The sequence below is a fragment of the Biomphalaria glabrata genome, chromosome 6, assembly GCF_947242115.1.
Source record: "Biomphalaria glabrata chromosome 6, xgBioGlab47.1, whole genome shotgun sequence".
NCBI lineage: Eukaryota > Metazoa > Mollusca > Gastropoda > Planorbidae > Biomphalaria > Biomphalaria glabrata.
In genome coordinates this window covers 4,309,587-4,331,449 of record NC_074716.1, presented here as the reverse complement: position 1 = coordinate 4,331,449, position 21,863 = coordinate 4,309,587, and the positions used below count along the sequence as shown (strand labels likewise).

Sequence of the window (21,863 nt, the reverse complement as noted above, 5' to 3'; positions counted from 1 at the left end):
GTTGTGCCGCTGAGTTTAAGTCTTCCCTAGTAACTAAAGACATTGACTTTTAAAATAAATCTCGTTCGCGTTGGATGTGAAGGGTGAGGACTTTGACGAGGCAGCGACGGGAAACAAAGGACAGCCGAAAGATCATGACCTATATACAATATCGGAACAATATTGGCCTGATACCACGAAACTTAATTTGCTTGTCATGTGTGGTTTTGGCAATGTAATCGTATTCGACTGATCTCACGGAAAATCATTACGGAGTCTAGTCATTTGTGATATGTATTTTCATAGAGTGCACATCATTATATGGCTCCTTTTGTCTCGAAAGGCAATGGATGCGCCCAAGTGAGTCACTGGTTTTGGCTTAATCTTGAGACGGGGCAGAATCTGGTGTGGCTAATCAAGCCAATCATTATTATTTCTGGTGAAACCATGTGTTTATGCTGTATAGATTCTGATGAAACCATGTGTTTATGCTGTACAGATTCTGATGAAACCATGTGTTTATGCTGTATAGATTCTGATGAAACCATGTGTTTATGTTGTATAGATTCTGGTGAAACCATGTGTTTATGCTGTATAGATTCTGGTGAAACCATGTGTTTATGTTGTATAGATTCTGGTGAAACCATGTGTTTATGTTGTATAGATTCTGGTGAAATCATGTGTTTATGCTGTATAGATTCTGGTGAAACCATGTGTTTATGTTGTATAGATTCTGATGAAACCATGTGTTTATGCTGTATAGATTCTGATGAAACCATGTGTTTATGTTGTAAAGATTCTGGTGAAACTTTGTGTTTATGCTGTATAGATTCTGATGAAACCATGTGTTTATGCTGTATAGATTCTGATGAAACCATGTGTTTATGCTGTATAGATTCTGATGAAACCATGTGTTTATGTTGTAAAGATTCTGATGAAACCATGTGTTTATGCTGTATAGATTCTGATGAAACCATGTGTTTATGCTGTATAGATTCTGATGAAACCATGTGTTTATGTTGTAAAGATTCTGGTGAAACTATGTGTTTATGCTGTATAGATTCTGATGAAACCATGTGTTTATGCTGTATAGATTCTGATGAAACCATGTGTTTATGCTGTATAGATTCTGATGAAACCATGTGTTTATGTTGTAAAGATTCTGATGAAACCATGTGTTTATGCTGTATAGATTCTGATGAAACCATGTGTTTATGCTGTATAGATTCTGGTGAAACCATGTGTTTATGCTGTATAGATTCTGATGAAACCATGTGTTTATGCTGTATAGATTCTGATGAAATCATGTGTTTATGTTGTAAAGATTCTGATGAAACCATGTGTTTATGTTGTAAAGATTCTGGTGAAACTATGTGTTTATGCTGTATAGATTCTGATGAAACCATGTGTTTATGCTGTATAGATTCTGATGAAACCATGTGTTTATGCTGTATAAATTCTGATGAAACCACGAGGTGGTCTTTCGTAGTTCAAGTTTAGCAAGATTACCTTTGGCATACGATAATTCCCCATACGGGATGTATGGCCTGCCCAGCATTGCTGTCAAACAATAACCAGTCCCTCTACACTGTTCATGCCGGACTTCACAAAAACATCGCTATATGTAGTGCGGGCTTGGCATCGTAAGCCCATTGACTGTTCATGGTTTTTAGTTGAGTATTTCTTTTTCTCACTTTTAACACAAGACTATAGAGATTTCATCTTCCAGTGATCTTACATCTTCAATATCTAATAAAATAATAAGGGGAAAGTCATCGAGTCGGAAGAATAAGAGAAAGGAAGACCCTTCTTTGACCTACATAGTTTGCACATCATGAAACATTTTCTTTCTTGGTTGATTAAGTTTTTCTTCGACGATAGCTGTTATTGAATTATTGAGGGTATGCACTGCGGTCCTTGTAGCGGAGGCGGCCTTAAGGGGTGACAATCGCTACAGGCCCCGCACCTGGGGGGAGGCCGTGATAGCAGAAATTATTGTCTAGTTTGTTGAATTTTTTATGCCAAATGTTTTAGACTCATTAGTTATGTTGACTAGAGGGCACTAATTCAATGTTACAGGTCTGGGGCTTTATCTTAAAGGCAAAACCTGACTTGCAGAGTTATTATCCTATGGAATAGAGTGTAAAATAGTTCAGTATTTACTTAAGGCTCTATGTTTTGTAACAGTAATTGGGTTTACGGTTACAGCATTAGAAGCGGACGAGCCCTTTAGGGTGATGCGCTACGTTATATCTCATATATAGTCTACGCGTACGGCTCACGGACCCGCGTATCACACTCGTCCGGGAACTAGCGTATGACACAGGACTCGGGTACAGCAAACTGCTAAGGCCGCCTCTGTCTGTTGTAGGAGTTCCTCAGCTATTCTGACGAAAAGCCAGTAGTTGCCAGATGCTCTCTTCTATGCCAGTAAGCTCGACTCTTCACACATATGTTAACGCGGGCAATACATCGTCCAAGTTATGAAGATAATGATAAATATTTGCTTTTTAAACTGTAGAAGAACTAAACAATAGTCAACGTAGGCCATTGTAAAACGGATTTTAAAAAAACAACAAGGTTATCGTGACTTTGTTCTTAAATTAGTTTCACTGTTGCATTATGTGTAATTTTAACTCTTTCTCTCCGTAATTATTTACCACAATCTGGTGGAATCAACGCTGGTATCGTCAGTTAGGAGAGAAAGAGTTAATATAAAATGGCTATTTAATAGTTTCAGCATCGTTCTCTAGTGGTTTTACAGTAGTTTATATAATTATAGTATTAAAACAACAGCTGTATATCGTCGTCTAGTCCTCCATTAAGATTTGCCTACTAATTGACTTCACCATAAAGACGATAGATCAATAACATCACCCTGTAACTGGTTTAGATTTTAAGCATTTCATGTCGTTGTATATAATGATCGTCTCTTTGAGGTTCCTGATATTGGTAAGAATTAGATGCTGTCAACTTTTATTTACTGGTCGACGTCAATACAGGTAATGACAGACAAGAGAACAGACATTTTTTTTTTGATTCTTTGACTTTTTTTTGTTGTTTGTTTGACTTTTTTTTTTTGTTTGTTTAAAGGATAGGGAAGTCACTCGTAGTTTGATAATTGATAACGAGACATACACTTAGAAAGAGTAGTATATATATATATAAGGTTACCAGAGTGTGTGTTTTTTTTCTTAAATTATAACTAATTAATTTTTTTTTCAAATATCGGTGTATAGTTGTGTCCTGCGTTTGTGTACGTGTGTTTCTACAATTTTAATTTTTCAAATATCAATATATTAGTTACCTTATTTGGGTCTAACTGTCCGTGCATACAATTTTAATTTTTTAAATATCAGTACATTAGTCGCCCTATCCCTGCTGCGGTAGAATGAGACATCCGTGCATATAATTTTAATTTTCAGATATTAGTATTACATTGTTCAATGGTCCGTGCGAACAATTTTGATTTTTCAAATATCAGTATAGTAGTTACCATATTTGGGTATAACTGTCTGTCTATACAATTTTAATTTTTTAAATATCACTACATTAGTCGCTATATCCCTGTTCTATGTACACCCGGGCTATGCATCAACTTTAATTTTTTTCAAATATCAGTAGGCCTACATTAGTTACCTTATTTAGGTCTAACTGTCCGTGCATACAATTTTAATTTTATATCTCAACAGAAAAAAGACACTTGCACCATGAACTCAAAACCAACTAGGTGTGCCTATATTTCTTTCAGAGTTATCTGTATCCACAAGAAGATTGTAATTCAGCATTGTATTTAAGTGTAAGGTCTTCATACAGAAACTACACAAAGACTATCATAATGATCTCCAATGGCTCTGAGCCTGTGGTGAATTCGCCACTAGAGCTGTCTGTTCTACACGCCTTGTCGGCAATCAACATAATGGTGTGCTCTGAGCTCATCGGTCTGTTCGGCATTGCCGCCAACGTCGCCAACATGATCAACTTCAGGAGGCAAGGCTTTAAAGACGGGGTGAACGTGACCTTATTCGCCCTGTCGTTCTGTGACCTGGGAGCGTTGGTGGCGCATCAGTTTTCAAACATGTGCATGTGTCCGTGGATCAGGGAGACGCAACTCTTCATGCTCAAGTCCCACTTGTTCACCATCGGGTTTTACCTCAATGGCTACTTCGTCCGAGTCAGCGGGTGGCTGACTTCCTTCATCACGTTCGAGAGATGCCTCTGTGTCGTCTGGCCTTTAAAAGTGAAGCGAGTTATCACCCCTAGGACTGCCACGCTAGTCAACTTGGCGATAGTTCTTCTTCTGTCCCTCTACTTATTTCCCCCTTATTACATCATGAACTTAAACTGGGTTGTCCTCCCTGGGGGCAACCAAACGATCCTAGCTATAGTTTTTAAAAGCAACAGAGAAACAATAATGGCGGTCTATTACTTCATAGCCGATCAGTTCATCCCCTATTCGACGATCCTCGTTCTGCTTCTATGTACCACGATTACAGTGTCGAAATTAAAATCAAAGTTGGTCTGGAGGCAGTCCACAACATTAGTTGCTGCTAACAAGACCAGCACTGCAACACTTAAAGAAAGAAAGGTGGTCGCAATGCTGATCAACATCTCAATCATATTTATAATTTGCCTTCTCCCGCAGTCTACGCTGGGCGCGGCAGTGGGCCTAGAAAGAGAACTGAAATTAAACGGGAAATATTTTAACGTTTTACTGATGTGTTATTCGTTTACCTCCCTTTTAGAGACCATCAATTGCAGTGTTAGTATCTTTGTTTACTATACTATGAGTACTAAGTATAGACAAGAATTCTGGGAAATTATTCGACCGGTCATTCTTTGGAAAAACAGTGTATTTAGGTTATTGAGGTCAGAGACATTGATGACTCTTAGATCGATGCGTTTTATACGACAATGTATCCAATGGTAGGTTTGTTGAAAGAGTTTATTCCCCTTGAAGATTAAAGTATTACAATACATATATAATGGTGTTGTCTTTGAGTTGAACAGAATGGAAAATAGTTCAGTTTTAGTAAGTTTGGTTGAAGTGACCCTTACCGGTCAAGACAGGATTCACACATACAAAAATACGCACAGTTACAGTTCGTTTTAGTCAAGTCAAGTCAAGTAGCCTACAGTCAAGTGTAGTCAGCCGCAGATCAGCAGTTGATATCACGCGGCCGACTCAAGAAAACCCTCCTTGGGATGGACGGTAACATCTCTTGACTCGACGCGGGATTCAAACTCGCAAAGTTGGAGGAACAACTGAGGGCAGTATACGTCTCGACCGAGTTGTGGTGGTGGCAGTAACACTAACCAAAATGATCCTAATAAAACCCTTTATTCTTATTCTAATCGGCGGGAGCCAGAGAACATTGATTGAGAGTCCTTGTAATCACAACAAATTTTCGTAAGGATCAATAAAGCAGTCTTAGTCTTAGTCTTAGTCTTAGTTTTAATCTTGACCCCATCGACTCTGTCTATTGATCAGAAAAGGGCCTTTGGTAAAGACCGACCACCATTTTCTTTTTCAGATAATAATTTTAATGTAGAATAGGTCCCTTCCTATACCATCTTATTGATTGATAAAAAAAGCGTGAAGATAATTATTAATCAACGAAACCCTTAGTAAAAGTATCCCTATTAGTAGATCCATCAGCATAATAGCCCCTTTTCTTCTCAAAATTTCTGTTTATTCTTAGTTACGAACTTTGACTAGAATCTATTACAGCGGACACAAGTGTGGGGGGAGTCCAAATCTCAGGTCCTGTATAAGTAGTTAAGGTAAAAGCCTATGCTGTTGTGTCAGGTACCTAATTCGATTTGGATGGACTCAGAGGTGCTCCAAATATTCGAAATTGAAAAATCCTAGTCTTCACAAGGATTCGAACCCGGGACCCAACGGTTAAGAAGCCATTTGCTTTACCACTTAGCTACCGCGCCCCTGTAAGCTGATGAATTAACCTTTTTTTTTTCGCTCTTCTGATATAGATATTAAAAATATTTAAATAAGTTCATTTTTATGAGAGATCAAGTGGGGGCAATGTCAGCGAATTCTCTATTATGAAAGGGGGGGGGGGAAATAGAAATTCAAAGACGACATCTTCTTTTTTCTTCAATTTTACCATCAAACAGACAACATGCTACACCACTTTTAAGATGAACATTAAGACCTATCTGTTTAAAACTTTTTTAGATAAATAGTACATACACTTAGCACGTATGTGTTTGTAATGTTATTACAGCGCCTCGAGCCTACATTTTGTTTGTTAACAGCACTTTATAAATAAAATTATTATTATGTAGAGATTGCTGCCCATTACAACTTGTGGGCAGTGTTATACAAGCAATCGTAATTATTTTAAAAACGGTCAGAACGTGACCCAGATCAGAACACAGCTTGTATTATGTTTGGAAATGCATTTTAATAAACTACTCTGTCTCTCCTAAAATAGTGTCTCAGACAAATATTATCGAGCCCTCAACTAGTTTCCTAAACCAAAATGCATTCACCATATTTACACTTTAAAATAAGATTATAAATGTAATACTATAATACAATGATTGATGGGGAAGAATGGGATGCCAGTTTAGGGCATCCAAAAAAGATATAAGCACTTCAACAGGTTATTAAATCTCCAAGCAGCCATTCCTTAATAATGTACTACCTTGGTATAACATTAAATCGACTACTTACAATTCAGAATAACACACCCCATTATTTAGGCACATACACATACACATCTTTTACAGAACAATCTTCAGATGTCTTACAGGGAATGTAAAACATAATAAATATAACTAATATAATAAATTAAATAAATCATATCTACTCTACACTTACAAAGGTAACTATGGACAATCTCGGTAAAACCATTTAGAAAGATCGACATTTAGGTATAACCGAATTTAAAGACACTTTCTTCAACTACACACTAAACAGATGAAATCCAAAGCAAGAGAAATAACATAAAAGACTTATTTCCGAAAGACCTACTTACTTAGACTCAGGCCCTCCCGCGCCGTTCGGCGCATTGGGCGGCAAGCTGTCTCCACAAAGATCCGTCACTGGCAATGTCTGAAGCCTCCTTACACCTGATGTTCACTGTTCTGAGAATTTCCGAAAGAAAAGTTGAATAACAACATTGAACGTCAATGTCCATTGTTGTAAGTTGAAAGTCTTCATGATGAGAACATCATGTTTGTTGATTCTCAAATGCTTTTTTTGAAGTCAAGAATACGGTCAAAACATTAAACTGTTGCTCATTGTATGTTGGATGTATAAAGCAACCGATTTTATTAAATAAATTACCCTTGAGGATGAAGCTTACAAAGGTTACATTTTGGCTGAACACGAGACCCGTGTGTGGTCCAGTAGTTGACCTGTTTGTGGCCCAGTAGTTGACCTGCTTGTGGCCCAGTAGATGACATGTGTATGGTATATTAGATAACTTGTGTATGGTCCAGTAGATGACCTGAGTATGGTCCAGTATGTTTAAAATTATTACAAAATTCTTAAATCCTTACTGTTTTAGAAATGTGGTTTAAAATGTTTATAAAATGGTTAATATGTCCTGGCCCGAACCTCCCACAGGGATGGCAGCGGGCACGGCATGAACCCGGGACCATTGAGACGATTGAACCGCACGACCAGGCAGCCACCCATCCAGCCAATGGAGAACCATTGATAAACGTATTGTTAATTACCTTGACTAAGGTCATGCATTGGCCTCTATATGTATGCACATTTGCCCCCAGATTGTGTCCGATTGGGAAGCAAAACAGAGCCCCGGTTGGGGTGCCTAAGGATTGAGTCCATTGCACTAGCGGAGATGGAAGAGAGCCCAAACAGCCATCCACTTTTCACACACCGTTCGTCAAAAGACCATTTTCTGGCGGATACTCGCGCGGCTGATGTCGCACATGAGGGAATTTTTCTCAGTGTGCTCGGCTTTAGGCCCAACGTCTAACAGAGCGTCTTTGGATATGATCCATCGGTGATAGCGATGTAACAAATTAACATCAGCCTGGATTCCTCGAAGACAGAACAGCTGTCCATGAGCCTAGAGTTCGCAAAACGTATTAAGGGGAATACCTCGACATATATAGTGTGATGTTGCTTGTTCAGGCTGTCTTGAAGTCAACCAATTACTCTGCAATCGTTTGGGTGTAATTGTTCGGGTGTATTACGTGTAGTTGAACAACAATCCAGATAGAACGAGACAAACATCTATTTTAACTAGTGAAGAGATGTAGTCGACTCTGATGAACAATTGTACATGGATTTATTCTGATAAAAGGCCACAGTAGAAGTCTCTGTCACTAAACACGTCGTTACCCTGTAATGTTATATCGCTAACTGATTTTTCGGTCTCTAACCCAACATATCCCAAACGTCACTAGTCCCGTTCAATATGCGTCTACTATGGTGCGTCGCTAAATAACTAAAATAACTAACCTATATAAATAAGGTGTCTAACAGATTCCTCCCCCCCTTGAAAAAAAAATATGTCAATATTTTTCCACTACTGTCAAGTCTTACAAGGGCATTTTCAATTTAAGGGGAAGACCACAAACATAAAATCTTGATCTCTTCATCTTGACATCTTCATCTTGACAGTTCCTCATATTCATGTCAATGTTCATAACAGTTCATAACATTCCAAAATCATCTTCATTAGTACCCAGTTCATCATAAAAGAAAATGTGGCATCTTATGGGCACGTCACACATCACAAGTGTTCTTCTCTGGCAGTAATCTGATAAAATACAACATTTCAAAAAACAATTATATACTTTATTTACACATTCAATAATTTTTTTTTTTTTCTTACCACCCTTTTATACGCTTTTGTCCATTTTTCTTTTATACTCACCCTTTTCCATAGAACTAACTTTCATCAATGATATATGAAATGATTCATACAAAAAAAAATATCTATACTTACTTTCAAATGCTTAACATCAAATTTACTTATCTCCCTTTTCCATAACATATAAATGGTGCCAATATATTAATATATATTACATACTCAATATAATCATAGTTTATTTACAAACTTATTTCATTTCAATGTCATTCTAGACAATAGATCAGCTACAATATTCACAGATCCACTAATAGCTTTCACTTCAAATTTATACTCCTGTAGTGCTAAGAACCATCTATAAACACGACTGTTTTTCATGCTCTTTTGCTGTATATACTGAATAGGTTTATGATCAGTTAATAATATGAATTTCCTTCCTATTAAATAGCTCTCTAGCTTAGTAATTACCCATATTACAGCTAAGGCTTCTCTTTCAATGACACTATATTTTTTTTCTGCCTCTGACAATTTTCTGCTTACATATAATATAGGATGTAAGTTATCATAGTTCTGCATTAAACAACCACCAATAGCATTACCAGATGCATCAGTTGTGACATAAAATATTTTGTCTTTATCAGGTAGTCTTAATATTAGTTCATGACTAAAAACATCTTTAATTCTGTCAATAGCTTTCACACATTCCTCATTACAAACTACTTTTTGAGGTTTTCCTTTTTTAAGTAAATCATTTAATGGATTCACTATTTCTGCTAAGTTCTTTATAAACTTTCTGTAATAATTTACTATTCCCAATATGCTTTTAATTTGTCTTTTTGTTGTAGGTATTTCAATATTAAGTACTTTCTTTATGTTATCTTCAATAGGGCTAATCATGTTGTTATTTACTTTATGTCCTAAGAAAATTATTTCCTCCAATCCTATTTCTACTTTTTCTGATTGAATTGTAAGTCCACTTTCTTTTATTATTTTGAACACTTCTTTTACATCTACCAAATGTTCCTCCCAACTATTATTAAAAATACATATGTCATCCAAATAGCAAATAACATTTTCTTTGTTTCCAATTATCATGTTCATCATTCTATTAAATGTGGCAGGTGCATTTACTAATCCAAAACTCATATAATTCCATTGAAAAATACCATATGGTGTTACAAATGCTGTGTAAGGTTTTGCATTTTCTGTTAAAGGTATTTGCCAATAACCTTTAGTTAAATCCAATTTAGTAAAAAATTTTGCTCCATTTAATTTATGTAAAATATCCTCTATATTTGGCATTGGATATGGGTCAAATTCTGTGATGTTGTTAAGTTTCCTATAATCAATACATAACCTTATATCTCCATTCTTCTTTTTGGCTATCACAATTGGTGAAGCATAAGGAGATGTTGATGACTCAATTATACCTGATTCTAGTAAATTGTCTATTTCTTTCTTTACTTTGTCTTGTAAATGTAGCGGTATTCTATATGGCTTAAGCTTGATAGGTTTTGGATCTGTTACTTTAATGTCATGTTTAATAATATTAGTTTTTCCTGGTATACTGGAAAAAATTTCTTTGTATTCCTGTATTATTTTAGTTATATCTTTTGACTTTTCCTTAGTTAAATTATTAAGATTAATCTTTTGCCAAGTTTGATTCTCTTTTGTTTCTATTACAGGTATTTCTTTAATATCATTTTCATTGTGATTTTCATTTGTTATTATCATTAAGCATTCTTCTCTTTCTGAAAATGTATTTTCTATTTCCTCCTGAATGTTTTGTATTAACTCATCTTCTCTATCATGATACAGTTTCAAATTATTTATGTGATATGTTTTAATTTTCCCATTTATTTCAATTTGATAATTCACATCACTAATTTGTTTTATCACCTTAAATGGACCTTTCCATTGTTTACCAATTTTATTTTTCAGGTCATTTATTAATATTAATACATTGTTTCCTACTTCTAGTGTTTTCAATTGTCTTTTCCTATTTAGATTCTCATGAGCACTTTGTTTGTACTTCTTATTGTTGTTATATGCTTGAGTCCATATTTCTTTCAATTCTGTTGTGATTGTTGTTTCACTGTCATTGTTTAATTTATTCTCATTGTCTATTAGATTTTCTTTAAAAACATCTAATTCATCTCTGGGTTTTCTTCCATGTATTATTTCATATGGTGAAAATTGTGTTGCTTCATGGATGTTGTTTCTATGAGCAAATAGTACATAGTTAATGTAATGATCCCACTTGTTCTGATTATTCTGAATTATCTTTGTTAATGATCTTTTTAATGAACCACCATATCGTTCACATAAACCATTACTCTCTGGGTGATAAACCGAAGAGTATATGTGTTGTATATTGTATTGTTTAGTCCATTTCTTAAATTGTTCTGACTTAAACTGAGATCCCTGATCACTCAATATAATTTTAGGTATACCATGTCTTGTAATTACTTTTTGAGTTATGGCATTAATGATATTTTCTGCACTTGTATTTGATAATGGGATTGCCTCTGGGTATCTACTAAACATGTCTATTACTGTTAGAATGTATTTGTTATTATTTTCAGTTTGAATTAAAGGACCTATTAAATCAATAGATACTTTCTGAAATGGTGCTGTAGGTTCATCCATTTCTTGAATAGGTGCTTTATTCACTAGGCTTTTATTAGATCTCTTTTGACATATGTCACATGAGTTTATGTATTTGTTGATTGTTGCTTTCATTTTAGGCCAAAATACTTGTTTTGACAAATTCCTATAACATTTCTTTACTCCCCTATGTGCTGCTAAATTATTATCATGTGTCATGATTAAAACATCTTTCCAATATTTCTGTGGTAAGACAAGTTGTTTTATTTTCTTGTTATCATTACTTGTTTGTCTAAATAATATTTTATTCTCTATACAAAATTTCTCCATTGGATTATTATTGTTTTTATCTGATATTCTTGAATAAATTTTCCCAATAATATTATCATTCATTTGTTCTAATGCAAATTTGGGTATTGTTTCTTTTTCACTTTGAGATATTTGTGTTTCAAGACTATTTTGTGTTTCATTTTCTATCTCTCTTTCCTTAACATCTGTATTTTCTATTTGTATTACCTTACTGGTTTCTTTTTCTTCATCCTTACTTATTACATTTATTGTATTTTCCTGTTTCTCATCTTGTTTATTCATTGATCTTGTTATTACCATACTTGTTATATTTTGTGTTTCTATGTTTTCATGATTTTGTCTTATGTTTTTGTATTTGTTTTGCCAGTCTTCTAATTCTTTTCTTGAACATTCTTTAACTCCTTTTATGTTTCCTACTAACATATCATATCTCATTTCTGGTATTGCAATGCCATCACAATAGCCAGTGAAAAATGGAGTTTCAATGTATACCCTTATAGCTTTAAATTCCCTTACGGTGCCATCTGCTAATTCTACTTTCTTAGTAAACCCTTTATACCAATGAGGTTTGACAAATTTAGTTTTTACTGCCAAAGTGTTACAACCTGAATCCCTGATTAATTCCACCGGAATTCTATCTACAAACCCTGGGTACACTGCAAAATTGTTCCTATTTCCTTCCATGAAATATACCCTATCTGCACCTTTATTTTTGTATTCCCTACTGTAACTCCTATTTCTATAATTTCCCCTGTCATTCCTATCTCTACTCCTATATCTACTGTTATTTTGTTCATTGTATCTATTTCTACTTCCAGACCTACTATTCCCTCTTCTACAGTTAGCTGCTATATGACCTTTTCCTTGACATTTAAAACAGGTTATTTCACTATATTTTCTATTTCCACTATTTGATCTGTTTCTATTTCTACTTCTATCAACATTTTCTTTGGTGTATCCTATTAAATCTACTTTGCTCTTATCTCTATCAGAAAATGGTTTATTTGGATAGGCATTTTTGTATATTCTCATTATCTCTGTTATTTCATCTATAGTTTTTGGGTTTCTTTCTCTAATAAAAGATTGTAATTGAGGATCACATTTATTTACAAAGTTGTCCACTAAAATAAAATTTTTTAATCCTTCATAAGAGCTATTCACTTTTTCTAATTTTACCCACTTATTGAAAAAATCCTTTTCCATATTAATAGTAGTTTGGGGTTCTATTCCTAATGATGGTATATTGTCAAAGTATTTCTTTCTAAAAGTTGTAGCATTATGACCATAGGCATTCAATAACTCTCTTTTTAAAACTTGATAGCTATCATCAATATGATGGTCATGATTTTGGCATATTGTTAGAGCTTGACCATGAACAAAGTCTATCAGTATTTCAGACCATTCTTCTTCAGGCATATTAAATGTAGACATTTTTGCCTCATATCTTTTCAGGAAATCACCAATGTCATCCTTCTGTTCATCAAAACTTTGTATCTTTCTCTTTAGCCATGTCTGCGAATTAGGGTTGTCTCTTTGAGTGGTATAATTATTTGAGTTATTTGTGTTATTTCCTTGTTCAATTTGAGCTCTGGCTTGTGCTGCATCCAATCTCATCTTCTCCATTTTAGCCTCATGTTCTCTAATTTTTTCTCTTTCTTTGTCTTGCCTTTCTATCTCTTCTTTCTGTCTTTGACGTTCCGTTTCTTCCCTCACAACTTGCTGTACATAAGCTGCTAAGTCCTTTCCTTTTAGCTCCATGGCCTTTCCATCCTGCATAGCTGCTTCCTTAACCTCCTTAAGGTCCACATATGATGATGTAGCCATTGTGTTTTATATTTTATATATATTTTACTTAGCCTATATTGGTTATGGCTATACTTTAAAAGTTTTTACACACTTTTATACCAGTTTTAAGTGTTATGTCTCTATCTATAGATTTAGTAAATGTATAAATCTAGTCTGAGTTATTATGGTTATATTCAAATCTGTATATTAGGTCCAGTATTACACACAAATTTAAATCTAGTATATTATAGTATGTATGATAATACTATTTAGATCTATAGTTATCAAGAGCACTATGACTTTTAGATCTAGTATGAATAACTATGATCAATTTAAAAATCTGGTATGACTGAAGTCACAGTGAAGTGTTTTTAACTGTTTAGAGTAAATTCAAAGACTATCTAGAGTCTAGATCTAGAGTAGATTATGGTTCTATTTAACCATACGAAACAAATATGTGTATACAATGTCAAATATATCTTCAACAAGATATATATATTATCTAGAATGTACTACCTTCATTCATTTTTCAATTAATAATATTTCAAATTAGAGTCTAGATAATTAAATTGTACCAAAGAGATGTACAACAATTTGCAGATCTAAATTTAGCCAGACGATAGTGTTTGACTACATAGCCAGTTTCGGCATTATTCTCATGGCAAAATCATATTTGATTTTAACCGCTCAAACTAAAATTATTTTAGTCTGATTCACAGTAAAAGAATCCTACCCGCACTTTCTATCATTAAGTGAAAAAAAAATACAGATCTAATTAAATTAATAAAAATAAATAATTTAAAATAATATAAACAAATGAAATAATTAAAATGAGACTATCGCTATGGGTTGGGATATGACAATATGGCACACAATGATGACGTCACGAAGTAACCAGGCAACAACGGATATGACGTTTACACAAACAAAACAAATTACAACTCTAAACGTATAATATAGCTTTTCATCTAAATTACGTCTTCTACCCCGACGGGTTTTAAGGCGCACCACCTGATTTTACTCAGGCTAACGTACCAAATTTAGACAAAATCTATTTCTAAGGGCAATCTAAACATATACTAATAAGAAAAATGGCACTTAGCTTTTGATAAGAAAGATCCCTTTGTTCGGACTCCCGAATATGCTAGATCACAACAAATTCCACTGTCTCTCTTCCAGTTCTGACTCTGTTCTCCGGTGCTACCAGTATCCCACGTAATGCCACAGATGTCCTGATATGCCACAGCAAAATGTTCCAGTTTCTTTGACGACTGTTGATGACCGTATGTGTAGTTCCGACGACTTTGTGTATACAGTTACTGACGAATAGGTTAACGGTTCTTCTGGCGATGACTTGACTTGTGTAGACGACTACTGACAAATAACAGTCTCTTGACGGCAACTTGATCTGGACGACTGACGAATAACGAATTTCTTGACGATGTCTTGATCTGGGCTGACGAATAACGGCTTTCTTGACGATGACTTGATCTGGGCTGACGAATAACGACTTTCTTGACGATGACTTGATCTGGGCTGACGAATAACGGTTCTCTAAAATAGTTCACTGCTTCTGCTGCTACTCTGGTAGTACGACGAAGTTTGCTGTTGTACTCTGCTTCACTAGACCAAACTGTCCAATGTAGACTAGGTGAGACCAAGGTCACCTCCGACGACTTTCCGTTAGACGATTAACGGTTTTCAACGAAATTAAGTGGATGTAGCTGTTTCCACAACTTCACTGCTAACAAGTCTAGGTATGGTCTAGACCGACGAATACTAAATATATCAATATTCAGTACTAATAAAGATTACTTCACTAACCTTCCAAAGGTTAAACACAGTGACCGTTATAAAAGTGGCAAGCAACCGGTTCAATGAGCAAACTGCTCCACAATAATCTCTCCAAGGGTAAGACGACAGAGCGATTTCGATTTAGTTAGCTACCAAACTTGTAGTACTCACAATACTTCTGACAGCGGGCAAACTGTCCTTCTCGAACTGGCGAGGTAAAACTTGATACTCGATGTGGCTCCTATGACGAAGAAAAAATATGTCCAACAGGTTCACTAACGATCTCTCACCCGTTATGAATGAACGGTTTCTCTGGTTGTAGGTCGATTCAGCATATGAAGATCAGGCTTTGATACTATACTGGTTAAGCAAACCAGACGTTGCGATGATTACTGTCCTGACGAAGGTCACCCTGAGTTAACGGCTCGTTGAACGTGCGATCAAGAACATGTAGATCTAGAACAAAGTCACTCTGCGATGATGCTGTGTTCAGCCGTACTCCGATGAAATCTTATATCTTCGAGTGCACGACCCTCACCTGAGTAAACGTTCTGCTTCGAGGTCCGGTTCGATGTTCAGCTTCATCAGGGGTCCGGCTTCGAGGTTCGGGGTCGCCACTGTGATGTTGCTTGTTCAGGCTGTCTTGAAGTCAACCAATTACTCTGCAATCGTTTGGGTGTAATTGTTCGGGTGTATTACGTGTAGTTGAACAACAATCCAGATAGAACGAGACAAACATCTATTTTAACTAGTGAAGAGATGTAGTCGACTCTGATGAACAATTGTACATGGATTTATTCTGATAAAAGGCCACAGTAGAAGTCTCTGTCACTAAACACGTCGTTACCCTGTAATGTTATATCGCTAACTGATTTTTCGGTCTCTAACCCAACATATCCCAAACGTCACTAGTCCCGTTCAATATGCGTCTACTATGGTGCGTCGCTAAATAACTAAAATAACTAACCTATATAAATAAGGTGTCTAACAATAGCCACATCTCTCAATAAGTAGAATTTATTCCACTTTTTCGAAATCAAACAAAATATATAATTACCTATAATTAATCACCTAATTGCTTTGTTTGTTTTTATTGATGTATATCTTTAGGTACAATAAATAATTGTGTAATGTTTCCACTTAATCTGAGAATGGTAAGTGGGAGAAATAACGTGCTTAGAAAATTGTACCAGACAGACAGAGTTGATAGAAGCTTTGTCATCAGTTTGCTGTTTAAATAAACGAAAAATTAATCGAAGTCAGACCGACTTAAGTTTGACATTATCTCCTTGTGTATTTTATTGTAAATACTGAATCTACTAGCTAATTAAATCATTTTGTTTAAGGAACCCAGGATCGATTAAATAAGAGATTAAATAAGAGAGGATTTCTTTTTAAATCCTACTGCTGTTATGGTTTACAGCTACTGTTAGACTAAATTATTGGTAATGAGTCAAACATACTGTTTTAATAAACAATACAAACTCATTTTTAAATCAATTAACACATTAAATTAGCTGTTGTCAGTTGACAGTGTCACACTTATAATTACCGTGCGAGTAATTCAGCCTAAAGTCAACAAAACTCCGGAGCAATGCTGCATTAAAGGGACGCATGGAATAAATGCATGAAACTGTACACTGCCTTCGGCATAGTCTTGGTCGATACAAATTTCCTAATGGTAATTACATATGTATACTAACACCATGCTGTAAGTCACGGGTCTTCCAGTAGGTGGCAATGATCAATATTCGCCTTAATGTTTCAATTTTGTAGTATAAAAACTTTTTCATTTTTTAGACCGTTTATGGCCGAAGAAACATACGCTTCATAACAGCTGTTAAAGAGAAAGTTTCTGTCTTAAATCTGGTGTGCAGCTATAGATTTCTGATACGTTTGTTTAAAAACAAACAGCCTCTATCTACATTTCATTGTAAGGCTATAATTCTCTATTGTAATTAAACAAGCTTTTATTTAAATTTTACTGTTCAGCCACAGTTCATCAATAGATTATTACAAAGAATAAGTTTTTATCTAGAGTTTACTGTACATTTTTATCTATCTATCACAATAGTTCAATATTCAGTTTGTGTCTAGAGTTTACTGTACATCTTTATTTATCTATCACAATAGTTCAATATTTAGTTTGTGTCTAGAGTTTACTGTACATCTTTATTTATCTATCACAATAGTTCAATATTCAGTTTGTGTCTAGAGTTTACTGTACATCTTTATTTATCTATCACAATAGTTCAATATTCAGTTTGTGTCTAGAGTTTACTGTACATCTTTATTTATCTATCACAATAGTTCAATATTCAGTTTGTGTCTAGAGTTTACTGTACATCTTTATCTATCACAATAGTTCAATATTCAGTTTGTGTCTAGAGTTTACTGTACATCTTTATTTATCTATCACAATAGTTCAATATTCAGTTTGTGTCTAGAGTTTACTGTACATCTTTATCTATCACAATAGTTCAATATTCAGTTTGTGTCTAGAGTTTACTGTACATCTTTATTTATCTATTACAATAGTTCAATATTCAGTTTGAATCTAGAGTTTACTGTACATCTTTATTTATCTATTACAATAGTTTAATATTCAGTTTATATCTTTAATTTTCTGTACATCTAAATTTATCTATCACAATAGTTCAATATTCATTTTTTATCTTTAGTTTACTGTACATCTTTATTTATCTATTACAACAGTTCAGTATTCCGTTTGTACCTAGATTTGACTGTACTGCCTAACAATGAACATCACAAACAGTTCCAGTACTGCTACAGCGACATCGTTGTACATTTTTTTCATTGACTCCAGTGTGATGAACTATGTCGTGACTATCAACGCGTTGATCTGCTCAGAGCTCATCGGCCTACTGGGCATTGTCGCCAACATCATCAACATTTTCAACTTCAAGAGGCAAGGATTTCAGGACGGAGTCAACGTGACCTTGTTCTCCCTGGCCCTCTGCGACACCGGGGCGCTGCTGGCCCAGCAGCTCTCGAACATTCTAATCAGCCCTTGGGTCGGAGAGTACGACCTCTTCATGCTGAAATCTCACCTGTTCGTCTTGACCTTCTACGTCAACGGGTACTTCATCCGGGTCAGCGGCGTGCTGACGTCATTTCTGACCTTCGAGAGATGCCTTTGCGTGGTCTGGCCGCTGAAAGTCAAGAGAGTTCTCACCACCAGAACTGCGATTGTCGTAAACACCGTTACCGCCAGCGTCTTTATTTTGTACCTTGTGCCCCCGTTTAGTGTGACGACAATAGATTGGATGCTGGTGCCGACGCTAAACAAATCCATTCTAGCGCTCCAGTTTAAAAGCAACAGACACAGCGTTATGACTATTTATTATTTCATTGCCGATCAGTTTGTTCCTTATGCAACAATTTTGTTGTTAATTCTTTGCACGATTACCATCGTAACAAAGCTGAGATCGAAACTCAAATGGAGGCAATCTACATCGTCTGCTGGGGGAGGCGCTTCCGGTTCCGTCACTAACAAGGAAGGCAAAGTTGTCACAATGCTCATTAATATTTCTGTGATATTTATCATCTGCCTCCTGCCTCAGTCCACGCTGAATACGGCCATGGGCTTTGTCCCAGGTCTTAAAGTGGACGGAGTCTATTTTAATATCTTCAAACTGTGCTATTCGTTTACCTCCCTTTTAGAGACCGTCAACTGTAGTGTTAGTATATTAGTTTACTACAAAATGAGTACAAAGTACAGGCAAGAGTTTTGGACCTTGTTTCACCCACTGACATGTATCAAAAACTTATCTCTCAGATTCTTTTAAATTTTAATTTTTCTTGTATCATTATCAAATTATTCAAAACTATCTAACCTGATACATTACATATATTTTGTAAGATATTAATCATTGTTATTATTTTCCTTTCATTTGTATGACAGGTTTGTCATATTGCTAAATTGGTTGTCAGATATCTTGTCACGTCTTATAGTAACTGGACTGAAACAACAATAGTGTTCCAGAAAACACAAGTCGGATTATATAAACAACATTAAAATCTTGTTGCATGATCTTTCTTCCTTTGAACAAATGTGAATGTACGAAAATGAAGATATAGGCCCCTATTTGTAATAGAACGTTGGTTGAATAACATTATTAAAAAAAAAAAAAGAAATCCAGACAATATTAAAAAATGCTAGATATAAAATTGTATGTGCGTGTGTTTATTTCGGGGAGCTGCACAGCAGGCGACCTCATTATATTGGACTCTTTTTTTTTCAAATTTTTTTCTGTTAATATTTCATGTCATTTGTTACTACTCCAATGTGTCAATGGATGTGCACTGTGTCTTTTGGATGTTGTGTCTGTTGTATTTATGTGTATGTTTCTGTTGTGTTGTCTTTATATGAGAAAAGAGTCCTTGTAATCACAGCAAATTTCCGTAAGGATCAATAAAGCAGTCTTAGTCTTTTTTGGTTAATATACTAATTCTACAATATTTTAAAATAATGAATGAAACAATTTTTATTGCAAAATTATTCTAAGCTTTTTGCTAATATTTCCGGGTAATTTGTTAACAACCGTACGATATGAGTTTTACAGTGTATTATTATTGTACGTTATATGGAATATTCAACAAAAAAAATAAAGATGTTTTAATTTAAAACAAAAAAGAAATCCAGACATTAAAATAGTGTTATTATATATATATAATGCAATAAGATTCATAACTTTTCAGAACAATTGCATTTCATTAGTTTAACACTATTAGTAAAATCGTTACATTTTGCAGACCGTTCAGGACAGTAAGCTTATAAGTCGAGTAGCAATTATACATAAAACCCTGAACCGTAATATACAAATACAAAACGTAATTAAAATACTCAGAAAGAGACAAAGATAAAGGCACGTTTCTTATTCCATACGCTAGGACAGATTTATATAAATGCTCCTTCTTCCCTAGTGCTATTAGAGCATGGAAGGGGTTGCCTTAATCAGCCATGAAGACCAACGACATGACAGGGCCAAAGTCACTGACTAACATGCACGACTAGATTGACCTAGAAACACGCGTAGAGCGTAATCATCTTCTTTTTTGAAGTCTCGTCTGCAATTGTTAGGATTGGAAGAAATGTGTGAGCTTCCAAGGTGATTATGAAGAACGGGAGTATTCATTGTTAATTATAGAAAGAGCATTAATTTTTATGTTACTCTTGTAGAATGATGCAATAGGAGATGCGATGTCATAAGCTGTGTTAAGTACGTGAGACGACTTCAGGATGCCAGAGTGTAAAGACGTGCTTTTATAGTGAGTTAGATTTGTTTTAATATATAAGTTTATTTTCTTTCATTTCAAGTTGAATTTCGTCTATAGTGTAATAAAATCTATGTTCAGTTTTGTTCACAAAGAAGTCGTTCAAGTTATTTTAAGTTTTATCAGTCAAAATATAATACGCTTACAGCGGTTTAGTTGTCTACCAGAAGTTTGGTGCTACAAGTCAACGACCGTCAGCAGCAATACAAAAACAATTACACATCAAATTTTAATTTCCAAAATCAAATGGACAAAAATAGCTATTGTTCTTGACATGTAAAATACGTTTGAACACAAAACACAACGTTTTGACGCAGCTGTTTTGTTGCAGCTGTTTTGTCGCAGTTGTTTTGTCGCAGTTGTTTTGTCGCAGCTGTTTCGTTGCCGAATTTCATTTTATAATCTTTTTACAATGTACATTGTTTCTTCGCTATACTATAGTAAAATATCGTGTACATTCGCCACAACTTCACAAATAAAATGTTTTATGAATTTTGACTATTTCATGAACGCATATTGCAAACTATGGATGGTGCTTGGTCGTGGAAAAATGGGGGATGGGGGAGGGGAGGGATATCTGGCTGAATTTTTGCCAAAATCGCTTTTAAAATATTCATAAAAAATAAAATTTGTACACGTGGTTTATCCCACACCTAATATCGGATCAAGCTGAAATTTCGCACACATTATTTTTACCTGACGAAACAAGAATCAATAAATAAAAATGTACCAATTAGTAATATAAACTATTGGTAATTTCATTATGTTGTTTGGGCATCGAACAAGGGAAAGATATTGTACTTATTAGGTGTGGTGGTATAAGCTAAATACATTCCCTTTATGATTTGCTTGAAACTTTGAAACTAACAAAAGATGATTATAAAACTATATTTTCAAAAGCACTTCTCTGGTACAGTGGTTAGTGTATTAGCCAGAGGAGGCTAGACCCCTCAAGCTTGACTATAGGGTGTTCAACTTTTTAATTATTGTGTTTTAAATAAATGTAATTAAAAAGCGATCCCGGTAATATGCACATATTCCACCTTCTTGGTCTCCCCCCCCCCCTTTTTTTTTCCCAACTGGTCCAGACAAGTGATAGGATCATAGCGCATTGAGAACGCTAAAAGCGTGAAATAGCGCTAAACAAAAACAATTGGTAAAAATAGTTCTAATCGCACAGATTTATTATTGTTAGTCTTCATCTGTTACAAAATTAATTACATGGCTGATCCAAACTAATTGATACAACTACACTATGTATGACTTTCGTGATTTAAAAAT

The 21,863-nt window shown here is 34.9% G+C and overlaps 2 protein-coding genes across 2 annotated transcripts; both read left to right on the top strand.

Moving 5' to 3' along the window:
- The first annotated feature begins 3,817 nt into the window (after positions 1–3,817).
- Positions 3,818–4,909, top strand: LOC106060484 (psychosine receptor-like). Its single transcript, XM_013218388.2, has one exon. The coding sequence runs from the start codon at positions 3,818–3,820 to the stop codon at positions 4,907–4,909; it is 1,092 nt and encodes a 363-aa protein (XP_013073842.2).
- Positions 4,910–18,043: 13,134 nt separating this feature from the next.
- LOC129926661 (FMRFamide receptor-like) lies at positions 18,044–19,093 on the top strand. Its single transcript, XM_056032097.1, has one exon. The coding sequence runs from the start codon at positions 18,044–18,046 to the stop codon at positions 19,091–19,093; it is 1,050 nt and encodes a 349-aa protein (XP_055888072.1).
- Positions 19,094–21,863: the final 2,770 nt, after the last annotated feature.

Excerpts from the sequence above, each read along its gene's own strand:
- LOC106060484 (XM_013218388.2), top strand. The coding sequence starts at position 3,818 with ATGATCTCCAATGGCTCTGAGCCTGTGGTGAATTCGCCACTAGAGCTG.
- LOC129926661 (XM_056032097.1), top strand. The coding sequence starts at position 18,044 with ATGAACATCACAAACAGTTCCAGTACTGCTACAGCGACATCGTTGTAC.